The sequence below is a fragment of the Cololabis saira genome, chromosome 20 (genome assembly GCF_033807715.1).
Source record: "Cololabis saira isolate AMF1-May2022 chromosome 20, fColSai1.1, whole genome shotgun sequence".
Classification (NCBI taxonomy): Eukaryota; Metazoa; Chordata; class Actinopteri; order Beloniformes; family Belonidae; genus Cololabis; species Cololabis saira.
The window spans coordinates 3,626,106-3,638,100 of NC_084606.1; the positions used below are offsets into that span (position 1 = coordinate 3,626,106).

The following is an 11,995-nucleotide window of genomic DNA, read 5'->3' on the forward strand; positions in this document are numbered from 1 at the left end:
CTGAGAAGTCACTTTAAAATACTAAATACCCCCCTCCTGAAAAAATAAAAAATTAAATAAAATAAATAAAAAAACCCAATTCTTTGGTACAGCATCAGCACAAGTTATCGGTCAACAACAATAGTTATAGAACCAATATATACAGACTGTCTCAGAAAATTAGAATATTGTGATTTTCAGTAATGCAAACACACAAACAAAAAAATGTCATACATTCTGGATTCATTACAAATCAACTGAAATATTGCAAGCCTTTTATTATTTTAATATTGCTGATCATGGTTTACAGTTTAAGATTAAGATTCCCAGAATATTCAAATATATGTTTATATCCCTATGAATTTACGCATTTATACAGTCAGCGATCTTTTGCCAGCTGTCTTTCCTGCATTTTGCAGCTGCAACTGTGTTGCTTTTTGCCTGTATTATATGCCTATACTCATCATATTTCCGTAAAATTATAGTTTGCTCTTCGCTACTGAAATAAGCGGCTCTGACAGCGGACTTCTCCATGCTTGCGATTGGTCATGCGCTGAAAACACCGCCCCTTTTATGTGCACGCGCTCATATCCAGATTGGAGAAACCTGGGTTGATATACCGAGTTGATAACCGCCGTCGTGTGACCGCTTAGCGTGATTGCAATTGTCCCGCTTAGTGAATCTGGATAAGGAAAAGATATCCTGGATATGTTGAACTTGCTTCGTAGTACAGGCCCCTGTAGTTCAAATATATATATCTCCGCTGTTTCTCATCAGCTGCTGCATCGGCAGGACTAGAGCTCTCCTGACGGCTCTGGTTGAACGGCCCGACAAACCATCTCTGATCGCGCTGTTTTCTTTACCAACATCACAAGAAAATCAGAACAGTGATCTCCTCTCCATCCTGTTTATTTATCTTTTATCTCCTGTTGGTGTTTATTCATCTTTACTACACCAACTCGAAATATTAATCACTTTTCTCAGTGAACAGCGCTAACGCAGTTCAAACAGCAGGTGTATCCGCCCCTTTAATCTGATTGGTTTATGAGTAAATCGTCCCCCACGTGGGTGCGCTCTTATGATTGGCTGGAACAAATGAAGACATCTGATTGGTTGCGTGTTAAAAAAAACCTATTTGTGGATCTAGTCACGTCAGGGGAGTCTCAAAACTCACACACAAATCCAGCGCAACTCACAGACAAAAAAACATGTGTAAATCAGGTTATATTTGTGTGTGCATCAAAAATACATTTGTGTATCTTGTCCTACGCACGTGTGAATTGTTCTGTGCACGTGTGAAACGGTGTGTGTATTTGCAAATCGGTCCGTGCATTTGTAAAACTTGTCCTGTGCATTTGTGAATTATGAGACTGTTCTAGCTCCATAGAATATTTGTGTCTCTCTTCACACGTCCTCCAGTCTGCGTCACAGTTTCCCCTGATAGATCTCAGTTCTTTAAATACGGCACGTTCTCTGTGAGCTGCGAGGACGAGGACGCGGGGCCGGCTGGCTGGAGGGTGATGAAGAGGATGAAGGACGGACAGGTTTGAAGTCACACGTTCACAGCGGAGGTTGGGTGATGTTAAAATAGACATTTATACGTAGACGCCCCATGGAGCTGCTGCGATACGTCAACGTCGCCGCCATATTGGATGTTCAAGACTGCTGTAAACTAAGGCCCCGTTTACACGGGGCAAAAACTGAGGCGTTTTCATGCGTTTGCGTCTAAACAGAGAAAACGGAGGAAAACGGAGATTTACGTCACATTATGCGACAGAAACGTCACCAGCAGCGTCATGAGCAATGTTCCCTCTAAACTGCGCGCGTGCGCAATCGCGCACTGCCCGCATATTCTCAGCGCACAAGAAAGTCTATCCAGCGCAGTGCTTTAAGTGGGCCGGTACGGAGTACCCCCACTTTTCAATATTAGCCTCTGGCGTACTGGGACTTCTCATGAGCTCAGTTCTCTGTTCTTTCCTTGCGATTTGGCTACAGTGGCGTCGCAACGCGACTGCCCCTCGTGAGACGTTCACTCGCAAAGCCTGATTTATGGTTCCGCGCTAAATCGACGCAGAGCCTACGCCGTAGGGAACGCGGCGACGCGCAACGTACATGCGCGTCGCCGCCTACCCTACGGCGTAGGCGCTGCGTTGGTGTAACGCGGAACCATAAATCAGTTTACGGAAGTCCTGCGAGTCGAGAGGAGGAGAAGTATTCAAGGATTTGGGGAATACAAGGAGCTGTGGGGATCCCGGACACGAGAAAGTCTGAAGCCTCTGCTAAAAGCTGTCCAAAAACGGTCCAAATCATCCCCCCCTGAAATAAAAACGGTCCAAATCATCCCCCCCTGAAATAAAAACGGTCCAAATCATCCCCCCCTGAAATAAAAACGGTCCAAATCATCCCCCCCTGAAATAAAAACGGTCCAAATCATCCCCCCCTGAAATAAAAACGGTCCAAATCATCCCCCCCTGTAAAACTGTCATCCCTCCTTTCCATCCCTTATGTCATTTCATCAATGAAAGTGGTTTTACTGCTATTTCAACATTTAGAGTCATCACCAGAAAAATAACTTATTTGACAATTTTCACCTGTTTCAAGTAAATTTTCACTTGAAATAAGTAGAAAAATCTGCCAGTGGAACAAGATTTTTTTGCTTGTAATGAGAAGATAAATCTTGTCCCAATGGCAGATTTTTCTACTTATTTCAAGTGAAAATTTACTTGAAACAGGTGAAAATTGTTGTTTTTCCAGTGACGAGTCTTGTTTTAAGTGTAATGAGATACTTAAAAATAAAGCGTGCATATGTGATGTTACTCACAGTCGTCCTCAGTTTGCTCAGGGAGCTTGTGTGTGTGCCCAGATACATGAAAAATTAGAGGGAACATTGGTCATGAGTGCGACCTGTGTCTACAATTTGTTTGGCCACCGTCAATATTTTCTTTTATTTCACCTGTTTTAAATTCTCTCAGACTCTCGTTCCGCCTTGGAAGTAAAGCCTGATTTATGGTCCCGCGTTAAATCGACGCAGAGCCTACGGCGTAGGGTACGCGGCGATGCGCGCCGTACGGTGTGCGTCGCCGCGTACCCTACGCCGTAGCTCTGCGTCGATTTAACGCGGGACCATATTTCAGCCTTAACTGGAAGTTACACGTGTCATTTGTTGATGTTTTTTCCAGGATTCTGATTGGCTGGCATGACGTTAACAGCGTTGTCATGCGGGTCCGTGCAAACGAGGATATTTTTGAAAACGTAGAGGGGAAAATATCCGTTTTTGTAAATACCCGGCTACGTGTAAACGTGGCCTAATACAAGTAAATTGACTTATTTTCATAAAGCGCCTTTCTACAAAGAAATGTACGTTTTACGTCTCATTTATTCATTCACACACGCACTAATATACTTGGGAAACAGTTAGGCACCAAATATAATATATTTAATTTTCTCAGATGGCAAATATAAGAACTTTATTGATCCCACATAGGAGTAATTCATGTTATATCAGCTATAGAGAACAAGGTAGTGACGAAAAACAATATATATCCCCCCTCACAAAAATAAGAAAAGTAGAGAAACATATTTTCTCATCAACAAAACATGTTATTTTATTGTCTAAAAAATGGTTCAAATGTTATTTTGTTGTCTAAAAAATTGTTCAAATGTTATTTTATTGTCTGAAAATTTTTTCAAATATTATTTTATTGTCTGAAAAATGGTTCAAATGTTATTTTATTGTCTGAAAAATGGTTCAAATATGTTATTTTGTTACTTGAAAAATTTAAAATATATTTTGTTGATGAGAAAATATGTTTCTCTATTATTCTTATTTTTGTGAGGGGGATATATATTATTTTTCGGCACTACCTTGTTCTCTATAGCTGATATAACATGAATTACTCCTATGTGGGATCAATAAAGTTCTTATTTTTGCAATCTGAGAAAATTAAATATATTATATTTGGTACCTAACTGTTTCCCAAGTATATTAGTGCGTGTGTGAATGAATAAATGAGACGTAAAACGTACATTTCTTTGTAGAAAGGAGCTTTATTAAAATAAGTCCATTTACTTGTATTAGTTTACAGTCTTGAACATCCAATATGGCGGCGTCGTTGACGTATCGCAGCAGCTCCATGGACGGAGGAGGAGAGTGTCTATGTTTATTAAGGCCAACACCGGTGTTTCCAACAGGGGCGTTGGTATCCGTCCCCGTGGTCCGTCCCTGCAGCCTTCCCCGCCACAGATAGCGGCGTTTACTGGTGTGAAAGTGAGCAGGGAGCAGCGGGAGAGGAGGTCAACATCACCGTCACGGGTACGAGCAAAAACACGCGGAACCAGAGCTCATCTTGAAAAGGACTTTAAAATGTAACCAAAAGCTATTCACTAGGAATGGGGGATATTTTACCCATCACGATAAACCGTCAAAAGAATTCCCTGCAGTAAGAATTTGTCATCTCGCGTAGGAATGGGTGATATTTTACCGTTCACGATATACCGTCAAAAAAATTCCTCACGATAAGAATTTGTCATCTCGCGGTAAAAACGATAAATTCCTGTGGAGGATGTTTTTGTGCAAAGCTACGCACAACGTACGTGAAGGAAGGAAGGAAGGAAGGAAGGAAGGAAGGAAGGAAGGAAGGAAGGAAGGAAGGAAGGAAGGAAGGAAGGAAGGAAGGAAGGAAGGAAGGAAGGAAGGAGAGAGCAGGAGGAAAGAAGGAAGGAAGGAAAAAAAAGAAGGAAGGAAGGAAGGAAAAAAAAGAAGGAAGGAAGGAAGGAAGGAAGGAAGGAAGGAAGGAAGGAAGGAAGGAAGGAAGGAAGGAAGGAAGGAAGGAAAAAAAAGAAGGAAGGAAGGAAGGAAGGAAGGAAGGAAGGAAGGAAGGAAGGAAGGAAGGAAGGAAGGAAGGAAGGAAGGAAGGAAGGAAGGAAGGGAAGGAAGGAAGGAAGGAGAGAGCAGAAGGAAAGAAGGAAGGAAGGAAAAAAAAGAAGGAAGGAAGGAAGGAAGGAAGGAAGGAAGGAAGGAAAGGAAGGAAGGAAGGAAGGAAGGAGAGAGCAGGAGGAAAGAAGGAAGGAAGGAAAAAAAAGAAGGAAGGAAGGAAGGAAGGAAGGAAGGAAGGAAGGAAGGAAGGAAGGAGAGAGCAGGAGGAAAGAAGGAAGGAAGGAAAAAAAAGAAGGAAGGAAGGAAGGAAGGAAGGAAGGAAGGAAGGAAGGAAGGAAGGAAGGAAGGAAGGAAGGAAGGAAGGAAGGAAGGAGGAAGGGAAGAAGGAAAGAAGAAAAAAAAGAAGGAAGGAAGGAAGGAAGGAAGGAAGGAAGGAAGGAAGGAAGGAAGGAAGGAAGGAAGGAAAGGGGAGAAGGAAGGGAGAAAACAAGGAAAGGAGGAAGGGAGAAAAGAGGAAGGGAAGAAGGAAGGAGAGAGCAGGAGGAAAGAAGAAAGAAAGAAAGAAAGAAAGAAAGAAAGAAAGAAAGAAAGAAAGAAAGAAAGAAAGAAAGAAAGAAAGAAAGAAAGAAAGAAAGAAAGAAAGAAAGAAAGAAAGACAGAAAGAAAAATTCCCATTGATGACGTTTTTGTGTAACAAACATGGCGGATCTGAGAGAGAGATAGATTTATAGTTAAAAAGGTGGAGTTGAATTGGTATTTTTTTTATCGTCATTTTTATCGTTATCAGGATAAATGCCAGAAATTATCGTGATACATTTTTTAGTCCATACCGCCCATCCCTAATCTCGCGGTAAAAATGATAAATTCCCGTTGATGACGTTTTTGTGTAAAGCTGATTTATGGTTCTGCGTTAGGCGCACAACGTACGGCAAGAAAGAAAGAGAGAAAGAAAGAAAGAAAGAAAGAAAGAAAGAAAGAAAGAAAGAAAGAAAGAAAGAAAGAAAGAAAGAAAGAAAGAAAGAAAGAAAGAAAGAAAGAAAGAAAGAAAGATAAATTCCCGTTGAGGTTTTTGTGTAACAAACATGGCGGATCTGAGTCATTCCAGTTTTACAGGTGGACTCATTTAATTGGTTTTTATTATATATATTATATAGGAGGCAGTTGGCAGGAGTTCAATGAAATAAGGATTTATTTAACAAAAGGCCAAACTAAAAAAAAACTAAAAAAAAAAGGGATAAAAAACCTGGAGGAAAACCGTGGCAGGAAACATGGGGAACAAACAGTACGGTCCGACAGGGAACAAGGGAGTGACAAGACCAGATATACACGGGGGATAACGAGACATGACGAGACACAGGTGCAGACAATCAGGGCAGATGGGACACAGGCCGGACAAGACAGAAACTGAAAGCTGGGGGGAATGTCAACCTTGACATCTGGCTTCATTTCACCACCTCACGCCTGCGTCAGTTCCCCATATCTTCGAGACTGTTCGTGCGCGAGGGTCAGGGTTTGGCGTAAAGATATGCACATTTTTCGGTTAGAAAAAAAAAAAAAAGTCGAAATGTCGAGAAAAAAAGTCGAAATGTCGAGAAAAAAGTGGAAATGTCGGGAAAAAAAGTCAAAATTTTGTGAAAAAAGTCAAAATGTTGAGAAAAAAAAGTCAATTTCGAGAAAAAAAGTCAATGTCGAGAAAAAAAAGTCGAAATTTTGAGAAAAAAAGTCAAAATGTAGAGAAAAAAAAGTCAAAATGTCGACGAAAAAAAGCCGAAATTTTGAGAAAAAAGTCGAAATGTAGAGAAAAAAAGTCGAAATGTTGAGAAAAAAGTCGAAATGTAGAGAAAAAAAGTCAATGTCGAGAAAAAAAAGTTGAAATTTTGAGAAAAAAGTCGAAATGTCGAGAAAAAAAGTCGAAATGTCGAGAAAAAAGTGGAAATGTCGGGAAAAAAAGTCAAAATTTTGTGAAAAAAGTCAAAATGTTGAGAAAAAAAAGTCAATGTCGAGAAAAAAAGTCAATGTCGAGAAAAAAAAGTCGAAATTTTGAGAAAAAAGTCGAAATGTAGAGAAAAAAAAGTCAAAATGTCGACGAAAAAAAGCCGAAATTTTGAGAAAAAAGTCGAAATGTAGAGAAAAAAAGTCGAAATGTTGAGAAAAAAGTCGAAATGTCGAGAAAAAAAGTCGAAATGTCGAGAAAAAAAGTCGAAATGTCGAGAAAAAAAAGTCGAAATGTAGAGAAAAAAAGTCGAAATGTCGAGAAAAAAACTTTGAAATGTTGAGAAAAAAGTCGAAATGTCGAGAAAAAAAGTCGAAATGTCGAGAAAAAAAAGTCGAAATGTAGAGAAAAAAAGTCGAAATGTTGAGAAAAAAAAGTCGAAATGTTGAGAAAAAAGTCGAAATGTCGGGAAAAAAAGTCAAAATTTTGTGAAAAAAGTCAAAATGTTGAGAAAAAAAAGTCAATGTCGAGAAAAAAAGTCAATGTCGAGAAAAAAAAGTCGAAATTTTGAGAAAAAAAAGTCGAAATGTTGAGAAAAAAGTCGAAATGTCGGGAAAAAAAGTCAAAATTTTGTGAAAAAAGTCAAAATGTTGAGAAAAAAAAGTCAATTTCGAGAAAAAAAGTCAATGTCGAGAAAAAAAAGTCGAAATTTTGAGAAAAAAGTCAAAATGTAGAGAAAAAAAAGTCAAAATGTCGACGAAAAAAAGCCGAAATTTTGAGAAAAAAGTCGAAATGTAGAGAAAAAAAGTCGAAATGTTGAGAAAAAAGTCGAAATGTAGAGAAAAAAAGTCAATGTCGAGAAAAAAAAGTTGAAATTTTGAGAAAAAAGTCGAAATGTCGAGAAAAAAAGTCGAAATGTCGAGAAAAAAGTGGAAATGTCGGGAAAAAAAGTCAAAATTTTGTGAAAAAAGTCAAAATGTTGAGAAAAAAAAGTCAATGTCGAGAAAAAAAGTCAATGTCGAGAAAAAAAAGTCGAAATTTTGAGAAAAAAGTCGAAATGTAGAGAAAAAAAAGTCAAAATGTCGACGAAAAAAAGCCGAAATTTTGAGAAAAAAGTCGAAATGTAGAGAAAAAAAGTCGAAATGTTGAGAAAAAAGTCGAAATGTCGAGAAAAAAAGTCGAAATGTCGAGAAAAAAAGTCGAAATGTCGAGAAAAAAAAGTCGAAATGTAGAGAAAAAAAGTCGAAATGTCGAGAAAAAAACTTTGAAATGTTGAGAAAAAAGTCGAAATGTCGAGAAAAAAAGTCGAAATGTCGAGAAAAAAAAGTCGAAATGTAGAGAAAAAAAGTCGAAATGTTGAGAAAAAAAAGTCGAAATGTTGAGAAAAAAGTCGAAATGTCGGGAAAAAAAGTCAAAATTTTGTGAAAAAAGTCAAAATGTTGAGAAAAAAAAGTCAATGTCGAGAAAAAAAGTCAATGTCGAGAAAAAAAAGTCGAAATTTTGAGAAAAAAGTCGAAATGTAGAGAAAAAAAAGTCAAAATGTCGACGAAAAAAAGCCGAAATTTTGAGAAAAAAGTCGAAATGTAGAGAAAAAAAGTCGAAATGTTGAGAAAAAAGTCGAAATGTCGAGAAAAAAAGTCGAAATGTTGAGAAAAAAGTCGAAATGTCGAGAAAAAAAAGTTGAAATTTTGAGAAAAAAGTCGAAATGTCGAGAAAAAAAGTCGAAATGTCGAGAAAAAAAAGTCGAAATGTCGAGAAAAAAACTTTGAAATGTTGAGAAAAAAGTCGAAATGTCGAGAAAAAAAGTCGAAATGTCGAGAAAAAAAAGTCGAAATGTTGAGAAAAAAAAGTCGAAATGTTGAGAAAAAAGTCGAAATGTCGGGAAAAAAAGTCAAAATTTTGTGAAAAAAGTCAAAATGTTGAGAAAAAAAAGTCAATGTCGAGAAAAAAAAGTTGAAATTTTGAGAAAAAAAGTCGAAATGTCGAGAAAAAAAGTCGAAATGTCGAGAAAAAAAGTCGAAATGTCGAGAAAAAAAAGTCGAAATGTAGAGAAAAAAAGTCGAAATGTCGAGAAAAAAACTTTGAAATGTTGAGAAAAAAGTCGAAATGTCGAGAAAAAAAGTCGAAATGTTGAGAAAAAAAAGTCGAAATGTAGAGAAAAAAAGTCGAAATGTTGAGAAAAAAAAGTCGAAATGTTGAGAAAAAAGTCGAAATGTCGGGAAAAAAAGTCAAAATTTTGTGAAAAAAGTCAAAATGTTGAGAAAACAAAGTCAATGTCGAGAAAAAAAGTCAATGTCGAGAAAAAAAAGTCGAAATTTTGAGAAAAAAGTCGAAATGTAGAGAAAAAAAGTCGAAATGTTGAGAAAAAAGTCGAAATGTAGAGAAAAAAAGTCAATGTCGAGAAAAAAAAGTTGAAATTTTGAGAAAAAAGTCGAAATGTCGAGAAAAAAAGTCGAAATGTCGAGAAAAAAAGTCGAAATGTTGAGAAAAAAAAGTCGAAATGTTGAGAAAAAAGTCGAAATGTCGGGAAAAAAAGTCAAAATTTTGTGAAAAAAGTCAATGTTGAGAAAAAAAAGTCAAAATGTCGACGAAAAAAAGCCGAAATTTTGAGAAAAAAGTCGAAATGTAGAGGAAAAAAAGTCGAAATGTTGAGAAAAAAGTCGAAATGTAGAGAAAAAAAGTCGAAATGTTGAGAAAAAAGTCGAAATGTAGAGAAAAAAAGTCGAAATGTTGAGAAAAAAAAGTCGAAATGTCGAGAAAAAAAGTCGAAATGTTGAGAAAAAAAAGTCGAAATGTAGAGACAAAAAAGTCGAAATGTTGAGAAAAAAAAGTCGAAATGTTGAGAAAGTCGAAATGTCGGGAAAAAAAGTCAAAATTTTGTGAAAAAAGTCAAAATGTTGAGAAAAAAAAGTCAATGTCGAGAAAAAAAGTCAATGTCGAGAAAAAAAAGTCGAAATTTTGAGAAAAAAAGTCGAAATGTAGAGAAAAAAAGTCGAAATGTTGAGAAAAAAGTCGAAATGTAGAGAAAAAAAGTCAATGTCGAGAAAAAAAGTTGAAATTTTGAGAAAAAAGTCGAAATGTCGAGAAAAAAGTCGAAATGTCGAGAAAAAAAGTCGAAATGTTGAGAAAAAAAAGTCGAAATGTTGAGAAAAAAGTCGAAATGTCGGGAAAAAAAGTCAAAATTTTGTGAAAAAAGTCAAAATGTTGAGAAAAAAAAGTCAAAATGTCGACGAAAAAAAGCCGAAATTTTGAGAAAAAAGTCGAAATGTAGAGGAAAAAAAGTCGAAATGTTGAGAAAAAAGTCGAAATGTAGAGAAAAAAAGTCGAAATGTTGAGAAAAAAGTCGAAATGTAGAGAAAAAAAGTCGAAATGTAGAGAAAAAAAGTCGAAATGTTGAGAAAAAAAAGTCGAAATGTTAGAGAAAAAAGTCGAAATGTCGAGAAAAAAAGTCGAAATGTCGAGAAAAAAAGTCGAAATGTCGAGAAAAAAAGTCGAAATGTAGAGAAAAAAAGTCGAAATGTTGAGAAAAAAAAGTCGAAATGTTGAGAAAAAAAGTCGAAATGTCGGAAAAAAAAGTCAGTTCCCCATATCTTCGAGACTGTTCGTGCGCGGGGGTCAGGGTTTGGCGTAAAGATATGCACATTTTTCGGTTAGTTTTTTTTTTTTAAATCCCAACCTTTGCGTAGAAGGTGGTAGTGCGCATCTTTCAAGCCCTGTTTTGTGTACACACAAGCTTTATAAATGAGGCCCCTGGTTGTTCGTGTTGACTTCTCAGAGAGTAACACATTTTTTCAAGGGGGGGAGCAGCAGCATTATGGATCATTTTAAAAAGTAAGCAGACATTTGAGAGCTTTATCAGATTCTCAAAGTTTAAAATGTCATATTTATTGAGTATAAGACAGTGATGGTAGCGACATGGTTTTTTATCATGGATTTTTATGGCACATTTGTATCCTGATTCTAGTGGTTGTGGAACGGTTTTATTTGACTGAGACCAGCTTGTAATACATCATAAAAAAATGCGGTATAATCATAGCATTCAGATCCAGACTGGAGGCCTCAAGTGTGAGTGAATTCCTTATGTATCAGAAGTTAGCAAGATTACATTTCAGTGTGTTTATCATTTTTTTAACATAGTTATTAAAGCTGAGGCCCCGTTTAAACGTAGCAAATACGGTGGCGTTTTCATGCGTTTTGGCCGTTCGTTTACATGAAAACGAAGCTGAAAGTCTCCAAAAAACCATCATTTCTGAAAACTCCGGCCAAAGTGGAGATTTTTAAAACCTCCGTCTTCACGTTTGCTTGTAAACAGAGAGAAACGGACATTTATTCTTCAGAACGTCACATTATGAGACAGAAACGTCACCAGCGTCATGAGTGACACCTGTGTTTACAATTAGTTTGTAACCGTCAATATTTTCTTGTATTTTACCTGTTTTATATTCTAAAGTCACACTTAAAAGTAACTCCACTTCTCTGTCACTCCAAACCAAAGACTCTGCTTCATCTTGGAAGTAACTGGAAGTTACTCGTGTCATTTGTTGGTGTTTTTTTCCAGGATTCTGATTGGCTAGCATGACTTTATCTTCTCGTTACACTGCCCCCTGTAGGTTTGGCTGCTCATAGCACCTTAACAGATATTTATGCAGGTTCCTGGAAATCAGGGGTCGGCAACCCGTGGCTCTAGAGCCGCATGCGCTCTTTAGCGCCGCCCTAGTGGCTCTTGGAGCTTTTTTTTCTTTTTTCCTTTTTTCTCTTTTTTCATCTTTTTTGTTTTTTTCTTCTTTTTTCTTTTTTCCCCTTTATTTTGTCTTTTTTTCCCCTTTTTTTCTTCCTTTTTCCTTTCCTTTTTAATCTCAGCATTTCAACTTTTTTCTCGACATTTAAACTTTTTTCTCAAGATTGTACTTCAACATTAATCTCGACATTTCGACTTTTTCCCTCGAAGTGCATAATGAATAAAAAAATCTTCCTCCAGTTATAACTAATATAGAAACATGCATATTAGTTTTTTGTGTTTTTGTCCAATATGGCTCTAAAACATTTTTGGTTGCCGACCCCTGGTGTAAATGATGGGATTTTTCAAAACGTAGAGGTGGAAGTATCCGTTTTTGTAAATACCCAGCTATGTGGAAACGTGGCCTGAGAGTTGGGTCAAGGGTAACACCCAAATAAAAAAGTCGAAATGTCGAGAAAAAAAGTCGAAA

The 11,995-nt window shown here is 37.0% G+C and overlaps 1 protein-coding gene across 1 annotated transcript in view; it reads left to right on the forward strand.

The window, feature by feature from the left end:
- The window catches only part of LOC133420737 (low affinity immunoglobulin gamma Fc region receptor II-a-like), a 39,745-nt gene that overhangs the window by 15,445 nt on the left and 12,305 nt on the right, over positions 1 to 11,995 (forward strand). The window contains exons 3-4 of the mRNA XM_061710522.1: positions 1,399 to 1,523; positions 4,171 to 4,291. Of these exons, the coding sequence (XP_061566506.1) occupies positions 1,399 to 1,523; positions 4,171 to 4,291 (246 nt within the window). The remainder of the gene's footprint in view (positions 1 to 1,398; positions 1,524 to 4,170; positions 4,292 to 11,995) is intronic.